The sequence below is a fragment of the Apteryx rowi genome, unplaced genomic scaffold (genome assembly GCF_003343035.1).
Source record: "Apteryx rowi isolate R43461 unplaced genomic scaffold, aptRow1 scaffold_874, whole genome shotgun sequence".
NCBI classification, from domain to species: domain Eukaryota; kingdom Metazoa; phylum Chordata; class Aves; order Apterygiformes; family Apterygidae; genus Apteryx; species Apteryx rowi.
Window position 1 is genome coordinate 45,816 of NW_020451176.1, and position 21,641 is coordinate 67,456.

The 21,641-nt window shown below is 35.6% G+C and overlaps 2 protein-coding genes across 17 annotated transcripts in view; one reads left to right on the forward strand and one right to left on the reverse strand.

The window, feature by feature from the left end:
* EIF2AK4 (eukaryotic translation initiation factor 2 alpha kinase 4) overlaps positions 1 to 16,843 on the forward strand; it is a 40,614-nt gene extending 23,771 nt beyond the window's left edge. For 3 of the 16 annotated variants that reach the window (XM_026090723.1, XM_026090715.1, XM_026090729.1), the window contains 17 exons: positions 1,237 to 1,358; positions 2,450 to 2,499; positions 2,595 to 2,763; positions 3,177 to 3,293; positions 4,048 to 4,113; positions 4,665 to 4,835; positions 5,415 to 5,549; positions 5,669 to 5,776; positions 6,518 to 6,646; positions 7,969 to 8,055; positions 9,156 to 9,268; positions 10,927 to 10,985; positions 12,098 to 12,195; positions 13,420 to 13,488; positions 14,107 to 14,151; positions 15,232 to 15,356; positions 16,596 to 16,843. In XM_026090723.1, the coding sequence (XP_025946508.1) occupies positions 1,237 to 1,358; positions 2,450 to 2,499; positions 2,595 to 2,763; positions 3,177 to 3,293; positions 4,048 to 4,113; positions 4,665 to 4,835; positions 5,415 to 5,549; positions 5,669 to 5,776; positions 6,518 to 6,646; positions 7,969 to 8,055; positions 9,156 to 9,268; positions 10,927 to 10,985; positions 12,098 to 12,195; positions 13,420 to 13,488; positions 14,107 to 14,151; positions 15,232 to 15,356; positions 16,596 to 16,650 (1,718 nt within the window). In that variant the 3' untranslated portion in view covers positions 16,651 to 16,843. The other 13 variants (XR_003257675.1, XR_003257676.1, XM_026090716.1 and 10 more) reach the window with 13 other exon arrangements.
* A 1,177-nt stretch (positions 16,844 to 18,020) lies between these two features.
* Positions 18,021 to 21,641, reverse strand: part of SRP14 (signal recognition particle 14) — a 17,186-nt gene continuing 13,565 nt past the window's right edge. The window contains exons 2-5 of the mRNA XM_026090730.1: positions 21,197 to 21,328; positions 20,440 to 20,552; positions 19,253 to 19,285; positions 18,021 to 18,904 (exon numbers count right to left, since the gene is read on the reverse strand). Of these exons, the coding sequence (XP_025946515.1) occupies positions 18,815 to 18,904; positions 19,253 to 19,285; positions 20,440 to 20,552; positions 21,197 to 21,328 (368 nt within the window). The 3' untranslated portion in view covers positions 18,021 to 18,814. The remainder of the gene's footprint in view (positions 18,905 to 19,252; positions 19,286 to 20,439; positions 20,553 to 21,196; positions 21,329 to 21,641) is intronic.

A 21,641-nucleotide genomic window follows, 5' to 3' on the forward strand; every position in this document is an offset into this window, starting at 1 on the left:
TTCACTGATACTGCTCTTAACGCTCTTCAGGAACTTCCTGAGCCATAGCTGGTGTCAGGATGTTTAATAGCCTGTGATGTTTTTTCTTTCCATGACTTTATCTAATTGTTAGTATTTGCTTAAAATTAGTTTTTAAGAACACATTGACCCATTTGAAATGCTTTAAATCACATTGCTTTATAGTGGTTTATTAAATTACTTTCTGCAAAAAAAATTTAAAATAGAAATGGGCAGATTTCCTAATATATCATAATCTGATTAAGCATGATCAGGCTTTGGCAGTACAAAAGAATGAAAAACTGGGAAATATAAAACCAAACAAGAAGAAGCTACTTTTTTTTTCTCTCTTTATTTAAAACTTGTCAAACTTTGGAAAGCATTTGTCAGTCTGCAGTTTAGAAGAGATTGAAACGTTTTCACTCAGCTTCTTTTTTGGAAGAAGACTGGGGTTTTGTGGAATTTTTTTCCCATTAAATAGTATCTGTTACCTGTAATGATTGGGATTAGCATTTCCTTATTTGGGGGGCTTTTTTTTTTCCTCTCTTTTAAATGCTGAAAAAAATGTCGAAACCCAATTGAAGACATTGGTAAAGCTTCTACAATAAAATAGCTTTTTGGGGATCAGTAGAGAATTTAAAACAGGAGAATATTTTTTCAATAATTAGTGTTATTATTGTTTATAAAAAGGCTCTAATGAAGATTGTATTCATACAGACAGATGGTAGTAAAATACAGCAAACGCTACTTTTGCCAGAAAACAAATGGTAAATTTGTGAGGTTTTAAAGTGAACCATAAACACTTATGGTACCTTTTGAGACACAAGATCCAGCAAACTTGGTCTTTCATGGTATTGCAATGATGCATATTCTCCATAGCAGTGCCTCTAGACCAAAATAGTACTACTGGTATCCTAACAGTTTCTTATTTGTTCCTTATGCGTGCCTTTGTGAAAGATGGTGTTTAAATAGGGAGGACAGGGTCAAGATTCTGCCATACTGTGGAATTTGCAAGTCTCCTCTGTTTCTATGAGGGCTTCCTGTGGCTTCCAAGAAGCGTGCAAGACAAAACATCAAAGTTTGTTTGATGGCTTTCTTCAATAGACTTTCCTTCACCATTTAAAGACATTCAAAATAATGTGTATTGATTGAGATTATCATCTCAGGTTGTTTGAGCTTATAAAAAGCAGATGGTACTTCTGAAATGGGAAGTAATAGTATTTTATCATCTTTATGTAGGAGCCATCAAGCTGCATACTCCGCTGCTAATGCCTAGAAACAAAAAACTGTATGAACATAATGAAGCTTCATATTTCATGGATCACAGTGGGATGCTGGTTATGCTTCCTTACGACCTCAGAGTAAGTAGTATCCTCTCTGCAGGCAAAGCTGGGCTTGGAGAATTCTGTGTTGTTGTTTGATGCTTTTGATTCACCAGTCAAGAATCTGGGTTAGGCTTCTACTTACTCTGACTGCTGAAGCAGTGGATCTTTCAGTGTCTGTTCCTGTATTCCTTAGTGCTGTTGTTTTGTTCTTGGTAGCTGGAGCCCTGACCTCATAGGGAAGAAAAAAGTGCCATGTTATAAATGTGGTAGATGTCACTGCTGCTTTTTTTTTTTTTTCCTTACACATGTATGAGAAGAAGGACCCTTCCTATGACCGATGAAAATTCCAATATTCCTTTCTTCTTTACATGCCTTTGTAGAGAACGTGTGTAACAGTCTGTCTGGTTTTGTGTTCCTCTCTGCTAACAGATGCTCTTAAGAGTCATGCTGTAGGGCTACTCTGGAGAGGGACTGCTGCATGCAAAGTTGAAGTTACACTGTCTGTGATTCCTCCATAGTTACTACCCATATACATTATATGCAATGTTAGTGTAGTTAATTAACTTGTACTTAATTTAACACCTAAGTGCTTAGGTTTTTTTGTTTGTTTGTTATTGACAGTTAAAGAACCTGACTTTTTATATTCCATTGCACTCACTTAAGATCAGCATGACTCATCTTTCCTTTGCATTCATAACATCAAACTATATGGTATGATCCACAGTTAAGGATTTGTGCAGAACATATGATATTGAGCTTTCTGTTGGAATTACAAGTTTTGGAAAATGTGTTGCCAAAAACTTAAACAAATATTCCTTTATATCATTATGTGAACAGCAGAATACCTGCTAATACATTTTAATAGCCTTAGTTTGTGATGCATTTTCCATGTATCAGGATAATTAAGACAGTTATTTGTGTCCATCTCTAACTTCACATAGGAAAATGTTTTTACTGATTAAAGACTTGGACCAAAGACAGTTAATCTTATTTGGCTATGGCAAACATTTTAAGGCATTATGACACATGTGAGAGTAGAAGTGTTAACCCCTTAGTAGTAACTCATCTCCAGTTTCAGAGCATAGTCAGAATGAATGTTTTGTTTCAACCTTTTTTTTTTTTTTTAGATTCCTTTTGCAAGATATGTAGCTAGAAATAACATATCAAACTTGAAAAGGTAAGGGACATAAAGAGATGACATTTTGTACAGATGCCATGCTTTATGACAGTGAACACTGAAGATGCTGATTCATTCTTCGATGTTTTCTTTAGATACTGTATAGAGCGAGTTTTCAGACCTCGAAAGTTAGACCGCTGTCATCCCAAAGAACTCCTAGAGTGTGCATTTGACATTATTACATCCTCTGGAAATAGCTTTTTGCCTGTAGCAGAAACAATTTATGCCATTTCAGAAATCATTCAAGAGTTTCCAGTGCTACAGGTAGATCCTCTAATCATACTCTTTGGTTAATAAAATTTTTAGTATTTTTTACTCTTCTTCCATCCTAAGATGTTAATCTAAGTAAATATTTAGTCAAATGTGTTTAAAAAGAATAGTTCCTTTAACCTCAAAAAAGAAAGAATTTTCTATTTTCTGTTTGAATCCTTACACCGCTATTGAAATAACATCTCTCTTCTGTTAGACGAGTGATGCCATAGAATACTGTAGAATGGTGCAAACCTTGTTATTCTTTAGTTACAGGTGGGAGATAAGGTGATGGAAGGAGAGGTCTGAAGTTAGTTTTGAACAATGGAGAAGTTATTACAGGCTTAGTTTTTTGTTTTTTTTAAAGAAATTAGAATGCTAGTAAAACATTAGTTGTTTTTTTTTTTTTTCTTATTATGCTTTGCTAGGAAAGGAATTACAGTATTTACTTGAACCATACTGCCTTACTGAAAGCTATACTTTTACACTGTGGGATACCAGAGGATAAACTCAATCAAGTCTACATCATTCTGTATGATGCTGTGGTAAGATATTAGTTATTCAACTAATCTTTGTATTCATCACTGTAAAGTATCTTATTCTGTGGGGCTATCTTTAAAAATGAGTAATAGGGCATTGCCAGCTTACCAAGGAACATGTATTCATATACTTAAAGGCTGAATACATTCAAGCTACAAATTTATATTAATAACTTTTCTGTTACTTCTGGATTGGGATGTTTTAAGATAATTTTTAAATGTGTGTTTATGAGAAAATTATTCACCTGTATAATTAAGAACTAGTAGGCTATTAAACTAAAATTTTAGTGTTTTTATTTCAATAGAAAATTTAGTGCAGCTGTTTCTTAATAGTGTGTGGGTATTTTCCACTTCATAAGCAGAGAAAATAGATTTAATTTGAATGATAGGGGAGTGTGTAAATCTCAACAAAATGCATCTTTTTTATTAATCCTCTTCAATTGTATTTTTTTATCTTTTTATTAATTTACATATGCATTTCAGAATTCCTTTGTATTCATTTATTCAGAAGTGCTTTTCAAGAAAAGGTTGTTGTTGTTGTTGTTGTTGTTGAAGTAACCAAGCCAAATATGACCTCACTAAGAGATAAGTAGAAGAGGGTTATTTATCATTTTTGTTCTTTCATGGTGGTATTGCAGTTCATAAATTGTGCAGTTCATAAATCAAAAAAGTTGTGTTTTAATTCTTCTCAGCAATAGTAATTTTTTTTGTTTGTAACTCAGTTCTAAATATGTGCTTGAATCTGTTTCTTGTGCTGTAGACTGAAAAGTTAACTAAAAGAGAAGTAGAAGCCAAATTCTGTAATCTCTCTCTCTCATCAAGTAGTGTAAGTAATTTTATTTCAGTGTTAATTTCCTTGTAACTTGGCAAAAATCAGTAGTATTTTATTTGCTTTGAAATTTGCTCAACCACAGGAAGAAAGATAAACTATTGCAATTGCTGTCCAAAATAGATCAGTCTCTCTGGAAGTGGTATGACTTTGTTCTCTGCTCTCTCTGTAAGTCAGTACTGCTACATTCCAATTTTCTCTCTTCTCTTAAATGTGTTTTTCAGACCCTGCAAATAATTAAAGAGTAAATGAAATATTGTGCAGTGGTATTTAGTAAAAGAAACTTAGAAAAAATGTAAAATAATTGTCTGCAAATACTGGCTTGTGTATAATGAGAGTTGAAGTTGACTTCTGGACATGAGAGTTTTGTTTGTCTATTCCTTTTCTCAAGTTATTAGGTAAAATCAGGCTGCTAGGTAACAGGAGTGAAAAAGGTAGATATTTTACCCACACTAAGTCAAAAAAAAATTTTTTTTTTTAGATGTTACCTATATGAGCACTGTGAGTGGTGCTGAATTTATTAGCTTTTATTTTATTTTTGTTTTCAGCTTTCTCGACTTTACAGATTTATTGAGCAGAAGGGAGAGCCAAGTAATGTATTTCCATTTTTAAACACAATGATAAAACAAAAAACAGGTGTCACTCAGCTCTTAAAGCATGGCATGAAGGATCTAGAGGAAATCATTGGTCTGTTAAAGCAACTTGGAATAAAACTTCAGGTTTGTAAAATATTCTGCTAATGAATTAATTGATTTTTAGATGACTGGATCTTGTCATTTGCCAGGAAACAAATTACTGATATTTTAGAATTAAAAAAAAAAATCAAAACGTGCTTTGATGACAAGTAATAATAATAGTATTGATTTTTAGAGATGCATTTTCAGAATAAGACCTTTTCATGTCAGAAGTCTCTGGCTTAATTTTCATTTAATTGTTTTACACAGATTTTCAGCCAAGATTGAAGGCATTACCCAGAACATAAAGGATTTTAAAATTTTGAAATAACCTGTAAATATTTTCGAAAATGGAAAAAGCTGATGATTGCTGAGGGTTTTACATACTCGCACCCCTTCCCTGAGGCTTGCTATTTGGGTCTTATGCTGTAGTTGTCTTGTGATGCTTTAAGTTTAAAGCATTCTTTCCTGATTTTTAATTGTATTTTAAGTTTTTTGGGTTGTCAGTGTTTTTATATGTCTTCTTTATGTGAAAATAGGTTTTTAATGCATAGTGCTAATAGGAAATGAATTACATTTTCCAGTGATAATGGTACAAGACACACATTCATTTATATTTTACAGGTTTCTATAAATCTGGGACTAGTTTACAAAATACAGCAGCACAATGGTATTATCTTTCAGTTTATAGCATACATCAAAAGAAGACAAAGAACTGTGCCTGAAATTCTTGCTGCTGGGGGGAGATATGATCATCTGGTATGTGCTCATCTCTTTTAATGAACTAAAAAAAAACACAGAAAAAAACTTCTTGACATTTTGCAAAGACAGCGATATTGGGGGGTTTTTTTTGCTTTGTTTTTTTTTCTTGTTTTCAGATACCACAATTTAGAGGACCACAGACAGTAGGACCAGTTCCTTCCGCTGTTGGAGTCAGCATAGCTATAGATAAAATAACTGCTGCTGTTTCCAGCATGGAGGATTCTGTATGTTTTCGGTGTTTGTTTGTTTGTTTTTTAGTCCTGACATTTCAGTAACCTACTTGTAGCCACAGAAAGGGAAAAAATAAGAAGCTCAGATGTGCAAAATAATACTAAACTGAAATAGACAGCAAGCATCAAGATGACCTGTTTTCTTCTGTGTTTCTCTACATAGAATTTTTTAAAAAAAATAAGAATTCAGGGAAGAGAGGGACTTTCATAGCCTTTTAATTTAAACAATGCATAGTCTAAGAGAAAAATGTCCTGTTTCAGACAAGAATACCATGCTAGATGTTTAGCTAGTAAGTGTTACTTTGCCACTACCACTTCTCCCTGTATAAAATGATTGGAGGTGGAAGGGAGCTTAAGAAAATAGACTACTCTGTACATGTCACACAATTTCACTTTGCTGTGGAATGTGTATTTTAAACTTTACCTTTATAAGAATAAATTAACATTGCTAAGCAGGGCAGGAAGAAAAGAAAGGAAAGGCTAGGATACTTTGCAGCTGAGACTGTACAGATGCCTTATTTGTCAAAGAGCAAAGTTCAGCGAAATGATTACTTTCAAACATGCTTAGGAATATGGTGGATCTAAAAAGAGGTGGATCTAACCCTTTATTTCAGATTGATGTGCTTTGAAATACAATAATATGTTTATCCTCCTTTGCTCCATTGACTGCTTTATATTGGGAAAAAGGAGGTCTGGTTGCTAATACTGTCCCCCTTGTTTTTACTTTTACTTCAGGTTTCTGTCAGCTCATGTGACCTCCTGGTTGTAAGTGCTGGTCAGATGTCAATGGGTAGAGCTATCAGTATTGTTCAGAAACTCTGGACTGCAGGAATTCCAGCTGAAATAATGTATGACTGGTCCCAGGTACAGCTTCTATCCACATATGTTAACTGAAGTATCTTTTAATAGTGGTTGCAATTACCAGAAGATTATTCTGGTTCAGCTTTAAGTATGTCAGCTGGTGACTAACAAAAGAAATACCACTGAATTGCCTGTTCTGAGTCATGTGCTGCAGAGGAGACAGTTTGAGCCACTCAGTTGCTTGCTGACCTTTTAGTACTCTTTCAGCATAATATTTTCCACAGTTTCGATTCCTCTATTCCAGATCATTATGCTTTACCTATGACCATGCTGGGTTCTCCTCCTTTTGCAATTTTTAAGGGATGAAGATTTGGGTATTTTTTATCTCTGTCCAGTGCTGCCTGCAACCCGCTGCCAAGTCAGTATAGCAAGCACTGCCATAAGTTCAGCACTGAGAATGGCATAAGTCAGGCTCAGATTTACATAAAACCCAACTGGAGTCAGCTTTCATGAAAAGGTGCCAGTCATGCAGGACTGAGCTGTTAATAGAGAGAAACTAGCACTTTTGGAACCTCATGTCATCCTGAAGATAATGTGTAAAGTCAGTTAAAGTTGTGCCTTAAAAGTGCCATTTTGACCTCTTGGCTCTGAAAATGAGTTTACAGTGTCTAGCTCAAATGTAGACTTCTACAGTGTAGAAAGGAGGTGAGATGAAAATGTTACCGTAACAGAATGGATCTCTGTAAACTTTATTTGATTCAAAGAATGTATGCAACTGGCGTTGTCTTCTAAATCTGCTGAAATGCATGATAGCATGCATGCATGAATGCATGATGCTAAGTCTACGCTGTGGGGCTCCATAGACTGTTCCTCATTCTGGTCCCTAGTTGCATCTGCATCCATGCTGAAAGGAGACTGGACTGCATTTCACTTTTCCAATATTGTCTGAGTTTCCTTTGGGAGGACACTTGGAAGGCAGGCAAGGAGGAAGCAGCAGTGCACTCCAAAATACCCCCCATAGGAAGGCTGTGTAGCTAGGACAGTGGGTGTGCTGCAGAGCATGCCTTGCCCATAGAGTGAATTCAGCTAGCACATGCGTGTGGGAACTATGACTGCAGGGCTAACCTCAGGACATCTTGTTTATCTAGTGTAGACTTAGCCAGATTTCAATTTTTAAGGAACATCAGGTGGATAAATATATCCATAAGGAAGTTTCACCTCCTGGACTTGTTAATACAGCATTCCTCACTTGAAAGATTATATACTCAGTGCAACTACTGCATATCAGGTTATTTTAACTGAGGATAGGAGACCTGGTTGTGTAAGTGATCATTTTATAATCTGCCAAATTTCTGTTCCATTCTCCCTGCCCCATCTTGTCTTAGTCCCAGGAAGAACTACAGGAATATTGCAAATGCTCTGGGATTACGTATGTGGCTCTTGTGTCTGATAAAGAAGGAAGTCATGTAAAGGTAAGCGTGGGCCAGGAAGATGTTTGTTGGTGTTTCAGATTTATAATCTGTTGTTCTGCACTTTTTAAGAAAAGTCTGCTTCTTATCTCTCCATTACACTGTTACTCACCAACCTCCTTAACTAGGAGAAAAAGTCTTAAAATTAATGCAAACGTTGCTTCACTTTGAGTTATCAGTGTGTCTTTATGTGGAAGAAGTTTTCCATTGTCTCAGATTTCTTTGAAACTATGAAATGAATTAATTGACTCAGCCTTCTTTCCAGCTGACAGCTTTCTACAGTTACAAAACAAATATAACTAAATTATAAATCTAAAAAAGAAGTGAACAGTTCTAAAATATCCTTGATTCGGTATCATTATGAAAAAGATCTGTACTCATTTAATGGAAAAAAAAGTAATCATTTGACAGGATCTGGCACAGTCATGTCATCTAGCCAGTCTGTGTTACTAAAATATTTTTCACTTGTTATTCATTCTCTTTCTCATTGTAACAGAGAGGACAAATAACTGTACAATAATGGTATGAACAAGTAGATTTTGATGATGAGAATGAGATGTATCTGTGCCTTCCATGAGACTCTTAGAGTGTTTGGTTTTTTTTAATATGGTTTTATCAGAGCAAAACCAACAAAGAGCATGATAACAAGTTGAATGGCATTGTGACTGACTAGTCTTTTTCTGGTAAAGATGGAGCAAATAAATTGTTTGAATGTCTGAGTGTAACTGTGGCAGACTGAAAGCCAAGCACAATTCCAGAATAATTCCTTAACTAAAGAAAAGTTCAAATCCATATATGCTTTTATTAATGTGGTGTTTGTACCTATAAACTATTCTCTTCAAAATTAATGATCATATCTTAAAGACAAGTAGCTAAGCAAGTTCAAGTTTTGGGAATGTAGAGGAAATTGGTTGCAAAAAAAATATAATTAAATCAAAGTTTTATTTGGCAGTGATTGATTGGTAATGATGATAGTTTCTTCCCTTTCACTGCTTCGCCTTTAATGGGTGATTAATCCAGTTTGTTTTTGTTTAAATTTGAGACATTTATTCACATGCAGTTTTAAGAATCAGCAATCTAAGAATCACTGAAATACATCATAGGTGAAATCCTTTGAGAAGGAAAGGCAGACGGAGAAAAGGATTTTAGAATCTGACTTAGTAGATCACCTGGTCCAGAAACTGAAAACTAAAATCTGTGATGAAAGATGTAGTAGGTAAGTAGCATAACAAGTGAACATGAACGGTCAAAATTACAAGTGATTGCATGCTTTTTTAATTAAATAATTTTAAGAAATGCTTACTTAAACTTTGATTTTATTCCATAAAGGATAAGATCTTTGCCAAATTGCTTTTGCAGGGAAAAGAAAGCAAAGGGCTTAGTTATAGAATTGCTATTTTCACTGAGATTAAGCAATTGATTTCTCTAGCAATCAAAATAACCTCAAACGTCCTTAGGACTTCAGAAATTAAAAGCCCTCTGTTCACTAGAGTTGTGCTCCGGTTGCCAGTTCAAACACTACTCGAACACCAGTACTGTACGTACTGCAGGCCTGCCTGGAAATCCTTCTTACATTCATATACCATGTAGTAATCAGAGAATCAAAGCAGCAATTCCCTTTCATTCTGAGGCAGAGCTGATGCAGTAAAAATGAAGGTGAGATTGTAGCACAACTGTATGGCCTGACTGGCACAAGTGAAAGTAACACCTGGCAAAGATTTGGGATGCAACACCTCATCATCATATCTTTGTTAAAATTACTATGTAATGTGACCAGTAGAAATTAGTACAAAAATCACTGGAAAGGCTACAGTCAGGCCTGTGTGTGCACACACAGTAAAACTTATACACACACACACACACACACCTCTTTGTAAATATATAATTATACACACATGTATATATGTTAATATAATGTGTGTGCGTATGTACATATGCACACCATGGCAGCAGCAACAGACATGCTTTAGTCACACAAACAAGAATTAAGAAGCTAACAGATTTGCTATCTGTATTTCTGAACAGGCTTTACAATAAAAGAAGTCTTCAAGCTATGACTTAAGTCTCAATAGTTTGCTTAATTGCAGGGGAAGGACATCTTCTTCTGCTACCCACCTCTTCATTATCCTTAATCTGGTCTCTGCCAGTCTTTGTCAGCATTTGATTTTGCAGCTAACATGATTCTTATGTGTTCTGTGACAGACCTACAGGATCTAGTAAAGGTTATGAAAGAAAAGCATAGTGTCTAAAAGGAATCTTACTTACAGATCCTGAGAACAGAATATAGAAAAGCCCATATTTGATGATATTAAACAGAGAAATGCAATAATATGATTGTACTAATACTGGCAGGTTTCTTTGTTAACAAATCCTGAATTTGGAAAGTAAAAGGATTCGAACTAATAACTGAAAGCTGCTTTTAATTTGTGTGACATTATAAATATTACTTTGATGCTTTAATATTATCTCACAGAAACCTGTAAAAAGCTATAGATTAAATTCACAATTCGGAGAGAATATTGCTTATAATACTTTCTAGTATATAGGATCCAAATCATTGTTGGAGGACAGGAAGCACAAGAGTGTTTTTGTATCCATGGGAAATTTAAGGATTGCTGGGCTATTGGCACTGGATTATTTGTGTAATCTGCTGGGCATGCTAAATGATATTTTATAATGCAGTTCTTTTGTATGCTTTCCTACCTGCTCCAGAATAGAAAATCTAATCTGCAGGTAAATGCTGGGAATCTCCATAAACTTCTTCAATTGTTGGAGTAAAATAAGCATACTTGTATGATAATCTCGAACCCAGAGTTATTGCAGTATTCTTTCATTATGTAAATTTATTTCCCTGTCTTTCTTGTTTATTTTTAGAGAAACCTCAGATAATCTCTCAGTACAAAATCAAAAGGGATCATTTGCTAATATTTCAGGTATTTGATCTCTAGTTATAGAAAATACACATTGATTTCTGTCTCTGTTGAAATACTGTTTGTAAGAAGTATTTGTTGGATCATAATTTTAAATGTATTGTCAAAGTCAGAGGAATAAAATGTTTTCCAGCAGTGTATCTGGTTAGAGACACTTCCTCCTGATCTCAAACACTGTCCTGAGCAATTTAAAACTGAATTTTTCTCCAAACTAACAAAATATAATTGCTCAGACCAGCAGATAGAACATTCTCCATACAAGTATTCTTTGCTGCAGTGATTTTGGAGGGAGGGGAAAAAAAACAAAACATGAACACATTATTGGTGAGAAGTTAAATGTCATCTTGTTGAAAAATGATGTGATTTGTGATTGTGAGTCTTGAGTCATGCACTTTGAACTACTGTTCTGCTAAGATTTTTTTTCTTCAAGTGAGAATACCTTACATATCTAGCTACAGATTTGCATTCCTTACTCTGATAACTAAATTTTGCATATTAAAAAAAAAAACTTAAGTACTTGCTCTGTGCATAAGATAAAGTTTGAGGTTTTTGATAATTAGTATTGTAATAAATGCTTGTATAGGGTGTTTTCTTGGTTTTGGTTTAAGAAAAACTAATCTTTTTCTTTCATAACAGTGGGGCAGCGGTTGCCACACTTAACTCAGTTTTTCTGTGATTACCTGAAGTGACAATTTGGATTTCAAAATCAGCAATTAATCCATGAAATTGCTTATCTTTTTTTTTTTTAATTGAATCTACTATTGGACTGGGCATTAATCATTGCCTCATTCTTTTAATAGTTTTTGGTATTAGATATGCTATAGTGCTCTGTAGAATTCTGTGTTCCATTTGGAACCTTGTGTTAATTTCAGGGAACACAGATGGAAAATACCAAATTTTTTATTGCTACCAGTCTTTCAAAGTCATAAATTAGCATTTGGGAATCTACTTGCACATGTTCCACTATCCTATCTACTTGACTTACTTTTTCTTTAGTGATCTTTGGACTTTATGCTATATAGTTCTTTGCTGATTAATATTTGTGAATTTTCTGCTTCTGGTTACTTTTTGTATAAACATAGAATGTATTCTGAAACTATATGTTTGCATCTTAGGTGTGTTTGACTCTCATGGAACTCTTATAGTGCCTAATGTTAGTGTTATAGCTCCTGAAAAATTATCTGCCAGTGCCAGACGTCGTCAAGAAATTCAGGTACACATGCACACAAATCGAATAAGTATTAAGAATTATTCCTTAGAAGTTAAGGATGTTGGAATTCACATTTTCCATAGCACCTAAATTACTTGTTTACATTCTGTTTATTCTTTATTCATAAAAGAGACTGGGAACAACACAGAGGGTTGAAGGTGAGGAAAATTTTTTTAATGTTTAGGACCCTGGGGATTATCTGTAACATTGCTGTGGCACAGCTATCGTTATACATGTATATTAGAAATCTCACTGTAATAGGAACAATGTTTCTGGAATTTCCTACTTCTTGTAAATGCTCAAGCATGTTAAAGTTGCAAATTCAGCCTGGTTTTTGTATGCAACATGTTTGTAAAACATACTCCATATGCATTTCATTATGTTGCCTCAACATAAAGGCCTAAGAAAAAATTCCAGATTAAAAAAAAAACACAGCTAAAACACAATATAATAGTATTGTAGAAAAGGTGGAATGATGCTAGAAACTAATGTCAGAAGTTGCTCATTTAGGATTATTGGCTTCAAGATATTTAGATTACATGGTAAAACATAACTGTAATTTTATCCCCTCTTTAATTCAAATTTAGGTGTTGAACAAAAATCACCTCTGTAAAAAGTTCTTGGGACATAAATAAACAAGTAGACGTTACTCTCTGAGCTTTGAGCTAAGCAGACTTGCTATATTAAGGTTTTCAAGCATCTTTCTAAGGTACTAAAACCCATTTTTATGCAAGGCTGCAACCATTTCTGTAAGATGCTATGCTTGCATGATTATAGTTTGCTCTGAAAACAGCATTACAAGGCATGAGGCACACACTTTGCTATTGCCCTCAAATCAGTCATCCTCCTTTAGCTAGAGACAATTCAGCGTATCCAGCATACAGCATCATATTCCTCTGAAAAGTAATCTAATGCCCATAAATAGAAATGCAATTTTGATCTACATACACAAGAATTCACAACATAACATGCAGTTCTGACTATCTGCTTTAGTATAGTACCGGTATTATCAAATCTTTCCCATTGCTGCAAGGGTGGTTATGGATTTGTTTGTTACTGAAAGTTATGTTAAATGCAAATTTTAGTTTAAATAAGATCAAAAGTTCTACATCTTGTGTTAGAGTCAGCCTCTTCTTTTCTCATAATCTATAAAATAGAAAGCAAGTGTTCCCAACCTGTGTCACAGAAGCAGTATGCATTTTACTTTTGCCCATCTTTTGTTGGCAGGTACAAACAAGACTTCAGACATTCATTTCTAGCCTGCAACAGAAAACAAGTGAGATTGAGATTTTAGCAGTAAGTATTTTGCAGAAGCATGCATTAATTTCAAACCTTTAATTGAACTGGGTGATGCAATTGCTATTTGGGAACAAATTACTTCCATTAGTCTCACAGTAGAGACAGCAAACGTAACCAAAAGAAACTTCTAGCTAAAGACCCGTATCATGTTTGTTTGATGCTTGAAAAGTATTTGGGTATTGGACAGTTGCACAGAACAAAATACTTGTTTAACAAGTGTTTAGTTGTAAAGTCTTAAGCTATACTTATCCCAGCTGTGGTGGTAGAAGATTTAATGACTTGTTCCTGCTAGATTTGCTGTTACATTTAAACCAACATGGCTTTTGTGTATAGTTTTTAGGCTTTGCTGAGCATGTCACAAAGGACTTTAAAATGGTACATACTTTTCAAAGAACAAACCTGTTTGCCTATTTGTAGCTTTCCCTAACGAAATCTTTCATGAATAGCTTGTTTAAAATACTTAAAACTTTGGCAAATTCCCAGTTCTGTCAATATGGGTTCCTCTGCGGAAATCAGAATTTCTGATTCCCTTTTACACGGATAATCTCAAGTTGGAAAATTGACAACAGGAATAAAAACTGTTAAATATTTGATTCCTTTATATTATTTTTGCAGGTAGATCTGCCAAAAGATACTGTGATATGCTTCTTATCATTAGAGGTAAGCAGCTAAGTATTGTCTTTGAAACTCTAATTGAAACCCTAATTGAACAACAGATTTTAAGTTTTGACCCTAATGSAGTCGAATGTAAAATTCACCCATAACATTTTTTTTTTTTTTGAAGGCGTTTGAATTGGGTTTTAAAACTTCAAAGCACTTTTTTAGCCAAAGGGCTTGAATGAGGCTAGAAAAAATCATTTTGCCAAATGCACAGACACCATCAGAAGCTCTTAATCCAAAGCTTGAGGTTTCTCCTAAAAACAGTTAAATGAAATTAAATCTTACTGCTCCTTTTCAGAAACCTGTAAGCTTGCAAAGGCTCTTTTGGAGCTATTAACGAAGGAGGACCCAAAATACAGAGGCAATTGTTTCGAGTACAGTAGCTGAACCATCTCTTAGTGAGGCCAAGGTAAATAGAGGATGTATGAGTACTCTATTGACCACTTTAACAACTCAGAAACCTCTTGATTAGAAAAAACAAAGAAGTTCTTTTCCTTCCTCCAGTGAGAGCAGTGGCTTTAAAGTCAGACATTCTCATTAGAGAGATGGACTCCTCCAAAAAACTCTAAAGAATGACATCTGGCCTGGAAGTGGATCTGGTACTCACATGCATGTTTTATGTCTACTGCTCTGAAGCAGTGCTTAGCTGGTAATCAGACCTCAGTGAAATATTATAAAATATTTTCAAAATACTTAGTTGATCCAGTCTATCCAAATGGTGGAGACAGTTTATCACATTTTACTTCAAAAAAGGGAACATGCACACAATCAGCATGGCCATTTTGCATGATAATTCACTTCTGACTGTCATTATATTAAAGTTCTTGCATGCTTTTTTTTTCCTAAACTGTGTTAAGATCATTAATGTCTCATTTTTAATATATTTTCTAAAAAAAAAAAACAAATTACAAGTGTTGTTTATACAAATTTTGTTTAAAACAACCTTTTTGATAGGCTGTTTAAGTTAGGGGCATTGACATTACACAGTGTTCAGAAGAGTGAATCCTATCAGAAAAAGTGTTTATTTCAGAAGAGAATATAATACTGTATCAGTGTTCCCTGTCAAATTCTTTTCCTTAGTTTGATGGAGATAGACAAACCTTTGATGCTACTGTGAGACAACTGACATCACGATGGCCAAAACAGCGATCCTCATATCTACAAGCAATTTGTGATGAAATTTACAGTATCAAAATGGAAAAGAGGTAAATTTGTTAAGCTATTATAGATATGTAAAACATCCCAATTATTTCTGCATTTGAACTTCACTAAATGAATTGCTCTTAATTTGTCTTCCCCTCTTCCCTCCCATTGAGGGGGAAAAAAAAAACAACAGTAAGGAAATGTGTCTTTAAGTAGTTTTCCCCTACCATGAAACAAAAGGCAAAGAGTTACCTGATCACCCAGTCCTCACTTATGGTATATACTGATCTAAATTCTACATTTTTGGAAATCTTTTCAAGAAATTTTGAAATGTATTCTATTATCTCATTTGCTGCTTTGTTCATAAAACTGAATAGCAAACAGTAGTATGCAGTATACATTTATGTGGACTACAGTATACATTTGTGTATACTACTACTAGATAATAATCCTGTTTTCTCACAGGACTTACTCAGCCTGACTTTCAAAACTTGAGCACCTTTAGTTCCTTCTGATTTGAGGGGAGGCTGTGGAATCTGGCACAGCTGATAAACTGCCGAACTTTAAGTGAATACAGTGCATGCTCTTCCTGCACATACAGTAAAGCCTGTTTCTGTTTTCTAAGCATAAAAAACATTTGGGTTGAACTCTTAACCTCCTTGTCAGATTCTGGCAAGGCTGAAACAGTCTCATCTAGGCACATCCAGTTTTAAGCCTCAAATTTTAAACTTGTATGTACTAGGACAGTTAAATGAGACTTGGTATTTATATCCTATGATAGGTTTCATTTATACTACATTTTCTTAAACTTCTGTTCAATTTGAAAGTACTACTTAATAACCTTTAAATAAGACTAAAAATTGACTTGATTCTTTCCTCTTAAAAGAGGATGCAACAAAATTGCTTCATGTTTAATGTTTACTAAGGCAACTAAATATCAAAATACTTTTTTCTGTAGCTTGCAGGGCTGTGAGCAAGGGACTAATTGCTACCTACTAAAATATGCTGGGTGAAAATGTTACGCCCTCCCTGATGAAGTTTTCCTTTCCTGTTTCATGCTCCAGCACAAAATATTGCTTAACCATAGCCTGCAGATCACTGAATAAAAGCTGAATGGGCTAGATAAATGGAAAGAAAATGAAGGGGAAAATTGCAGGGACAGTCAAAACTAAAGTTATCACTTTTCTACTGAATCTTTGCTGTTGCCAAGCTTGTTGCCAAGATTTGCCACATTTTGTTCTAGTAGCTTTTGAACTTGTAGTTCCAAAGTTAAAAATCCTCTCTTTTCCTTCCCCCTGCAGGGTTCCTGCGCTTATCCTGTACAGTTACAGAGATGAATACAAGGTTTTGTTCTAGTACTTCAAGCTTCCTTTATGGGACGCTTCCACTAACGGACAACAGTGTTTTTGCATAAAAATGTCAGAAAACTTATAATGAAAGATAGGCAACTAATGCTTTTTTTAATGTGTCCAGCTTGAATTTCAAGTGTAATATAAAACTGTAAATGTATTCAAAAAAAGGTGGAAATAAATGTTTTCTAGTCACTTAACGAGCAAAGTCTGACTACAGCCAGCACTATGTGATACCATGTAATTCTTGTTCCCTTACCATGCAAAAGACAAATTATCAGCTATACAGGCGTGAAACTTTTCTTATAATGTAGTTTCAGAATGCCTGTCATGTCAATAAGCAACAGTAGTACTGAAATGAGAAACTCAGTTCAAGGATTAGTGAGGATGTATTAACTTCAGCTCTAAAAGACTGCTTTAAACTTTTTATTGTACATGAAGGCCTTCTTCAAAAAAGTTTGGTTAGTGAACACTTCTTGACATACATATTACAAGAATTTTTTTTTTTAACTACTACTTAAGATTAAAGTCTCTCTATAAAAAAAAAGGGCTAAGATTTAAGTTGTTTAAGAGAGTTGTTGCAAGTCTGATTGCCTATGCTTGTCATGCCCATACTTTCATATTTAAATCAAGCAGCTGCTTCCTGGGAGATGAAATAAGATAGATTGATACAGGAAAAGCTTGTTTCAGACCTGAAAGACCTGAGTCTAGGGATTTAAAGAAAAACAGCAACCTACAGATGCTTAGAAACAGAATGACAACTTTTGAGTTAGCTTTCTTCATGAAGGTTGTCAGATTAAGTTTGTATCTCAAGACATAGAAATGATGAGGAAGTTAGAGCTTCCCTGTCAAGGCTTTTTAGTTGTTTATAATGGCTGTACACAGTTAAAGCTATACAGTAATACAGCCATGTCAGGAAAAATGAAGTTAAGCAAATCTAAAGATGAGCTATAGCAGCCTTAGTTAACTATATGTTTCACACCAAATTAGTTATAGTACAGGAGTGAATGTGCAGAAAAGCTAGGGATTTCCAGAAGCATACTTGTGTTTACTCCCCTCCTCCCTATTACCTTTAAATAGTTTGCTCCTGTTTCTTCATTCTCTGACTTACCTAAATGATTGTCTTCAGCACTGCAGGCTCATTGCATCATCAAATACCTATGTTTTCAGCCTTTTTCTTGCAGTGAAGGGGATGGCAAACTTAAAATATGTGAAGAATTAACTTTACAGACAAATAAACCCCAAAACTTCATATAACTAAAGTTGCAACAGCAACACTCAGAGTAGCATCAAGAGCGAGTCAGTCCCAAAGGCACAGATAACTGTGTCATTCCTAGCCATTCGCTGAGGCAAGTAACATCAGTCATTACAACCACATCCATTTCTCATTGCGTTTAATAGGAACAATTAAATATTCAACTTTTATATCTGCTTCTAGGAAGGTGCTACTTGAAGATGTGAAGTATGGGGAAATTAGATCCCTGAATACACTGAAGGATGAAGCTTTAAAAAAAAAAAAAAAAGTTCTGTTGACATGAGCAGTCTTAAGCCATGTCTAAATGGAACATGATGCAGAGTCTCACCCTCCCCCCAACCCAAACTAGAATCAGCAGAGCTATTACCAGCATAGAGCAAAGACACAGCTGATTGATTAGCTCTGTGAGAGCTCAGGCACCTTAGGGATAGCTGCACTGCATCATGTAGGCATGTCCCTCAGAATAAGGTATAAACAGGAAAGCTGCTGTTCCCGATAATATGTTGGCACCCACTTTCCCTAGTACTACTGAGGCTTATCTATAAAATTGGGCATCTGTCACTGAGACTCCAGTTCTAGCATCACTTTGCTCATGTTACTGCATTTCTCTTCACCCTGTGTTACCCCCCACATGGGTTTTACACTGCCCATTTGTATAATACAAAACAAACAGCAGTGTAAGTACAAAACTAATTGGCAGTTGAGTGTAAAGCTATTTCAGTATAACCCTGTAAATACTCCTGCCATACAACAATCCACAGAAAGCACTTTTGGCTTGCAGTTTAAACACAAGTACTGATCACATCCCAGTGTCCTGCTGCAAGGAAAGCCAAAGACAAATGGTAACTCAAAAAGAAATGGACTTTGCTTTGAGCAAGGGTCTGGTCTGTTAAAGTGATGGTAGGCCACTGGTCCATCACTGTGTTGCTTTACTCTTCTTGTTTTTGCTTTTCTTGTCTTTCTTCTTCAAACCATCCATGTTAGCTCTCAGTAAATTTGAGTATGCCTGAAAGAACAATTAGAACCATTGAAAGAAATACTTGGGTGACAATATACTAGATGTAACATATTACTCATGGATACGTATCTGCATTCTCTCAGTTCTCAGTTACAGAATCATGCTCTTACCAATGCAAAGAGTTAGCTAACATACAACTGAATTAAAAAAAAAACAAAAAAACAAGTGCAGACAGACAGACAGTCTAAGATGAATCTGTGTGCCAGTTTAGCACTGAATCAACCCAATCACAGCTAGGGGGAAAGAGATAATAGTTCACAGCTGTCCAGTGCTTCCTACTGACTACTCTTCCCCAGTACCTACAAAAAATGAAGATAAAAGGCATACAAAACTTACCATCTGGAATTTATTTACTTCCTTTGAGCTCACCTACAAAAGTAATACTGGAGGTTAACCAAGAAAAAAATGGCATATATTATAAACTAAATATCAGTACGTGTTTACCCATCAGTGACCATCTAGTCTCTTTAGCAGCAGCTGGACCAACTCATCACATTCAGTGCTAAGTAGGCTGAACTGACATGTCAGAGGCCTTCACTAATTTAGAAAATCAAAACCACTCCTCACTAAATGAGCAAAATCCTCTAGAGTTCTTCCCGAAAATTCATCTGTTTTCAAATGTAGAGGAGGTGGAGAAACATTCTAAGGAAGGTTTTGTCTCACTGTAGGACCATATCTTAATTTTTTGTGGAGATGCAAGCCCTGGAGTAAGATATTTTATAGACCATATTCTCTCAACTCTTTCTCAAAATAACATTTTCCTTAGATGTCCTCTGTGATGGAATCCAAAATCAATTACAGCCTTTCCCCATCTCTCATTTAAAGCGAACACATCAGGTTTTCAACATCTAAGGTTAAGATTCCCTGAAATACAAATGTCTCTGTAAATAAGCAATTCAGGTATGCTAGGTGAGATTAAGGCTTAGAAGAGTCTGCCCAATCCACGCACACTCTTGACAGGAAACGAGGACCCATTTTCTATTATTTCAGTCTGGGAACATACAATTGTTTCCTGGGTTGTAACAACCTTTAGCCAACCATCTAGGCCTATAGGAAGCTACCTCTTGTCACCTGAAGCTGGCCTGTACCTTTCTTCTGCTTGGAGTCACACCATCTGTCCTGTGTCCTTTCCCCATGTTATCCTTCTCTCTCGAAGGAGTTTCCCCCATCCCTCCAGAGAATTTCACCCAGAACACGGCAGCCAAGACTACTGAAAACAGGCACAGTCCCTTTCTGCTGTCCAGCAATACCGTTTTGAAGCAAAATCCAGTATACATACAGAGTGAAACTAATCAGTTATACCATCTATAACACTGAGATGAAGTATAAGCATTAGACTTCAGTAAGTTTAACACTTTGGCATCCAAATTTCAGCTGTGTTTAACTACCATACAATTTCTTCATGAGAACTAACCTCTTAATGCCATAAAACTCGTGTCAAGAGACATTTCATTTACAATATGGGACATTACATCAGTGCAAAGCAGGGCTGCTAATCATTCTGATCTGAAGCTGACGCTTACCACTGTGCTAATTTTCTTCTTTCCATCAGTTGCTCTTAGAAGACACTTATTGTCTGCTGGTTCAAAACTTTCTACATGGCCTTTGCGTGGGACTGGTTTTGTTCGACCATCATCTGTATTGAAAGACAAAGACTGTCAACTCACATTTCACTAAAATCACTGCATGTCTCCTGACATGAGATGTTAAAAATAACTCATGAGGAGATTTGTAAAACACCTAGAATTTAAGACCATCTGAGCTGACAATGCTGCCACATTGTTCCACAACCCCTTTTCCCTACGACCCCAACAGCACCTGCTCTGTAAATCAGATCTGCATGAAAAATACCTTATTGAACAATGTAAATCCTTATACTGGCAAACTATAGAAACTGCTTGTTTCAGCAACACTGTTTTAAATGCATTTCAAATTGCAGCCTATGATGCTTGACTTTTCAAGTACTGCCAGCTATCCAAAACTTTCCTAAGAAACATGATAAGCAAATGAAAGCAACACTGTACTTCTCTTTCAGAAGTCTGAAGATGAAAATTTCCAATTAGTTTTAATAATTAGAAAGTCTTCATATTGCCTGACAGTTAAAAATACAACCTTATTTTACAATCATTAATGCTGCAACTGGCAATTTTGTCAATATTACTACTTTTGTTTTCAGATACTCCAACTTAAGACTACATTTTTTTAAAAAAGATAGTAGCAACATCAAAAATTCAATTTAAACCAATATTGCCTTAACCTGATAGGAAACTTAAAACTTACATTTCTTCAGTGTTATGAAAACACTGCCCGAAGTTCTGCACTTTTGAAAGAGTCTTGTAAGCTCTGTCAGGAACTGCAAGAAAAAGAGACTCCGTCCTTGGTTGAAGGCCACCACATAAGCATTTATTTCTTCTCACTACACAGCACAGTCATTTCTGCCTGAGCAGCAGCCATTGCCTCATTCAGGTGGCGCTGTTACAACAAAGCAAGTCGCTCCAAGTTACCCGGGAAGAAGCAGTGAGCAGGAAAAGGAGAACTGACATTTTTTTCCCACACAGAAAGCACCAGACACGAGGCACAGGGGCGGCCAGTCCGAGCTCCAGACTCTGCAAGAAAAGGCTGAACCACCCCTCGCCTCGAGCTGCCACGGCGCCCGCGTTTCTGCTCCCCGCACGCCACCCCAGCCACCGGCACCACGAGCCCCGCTGCCCCCGCCGTTTCCGCG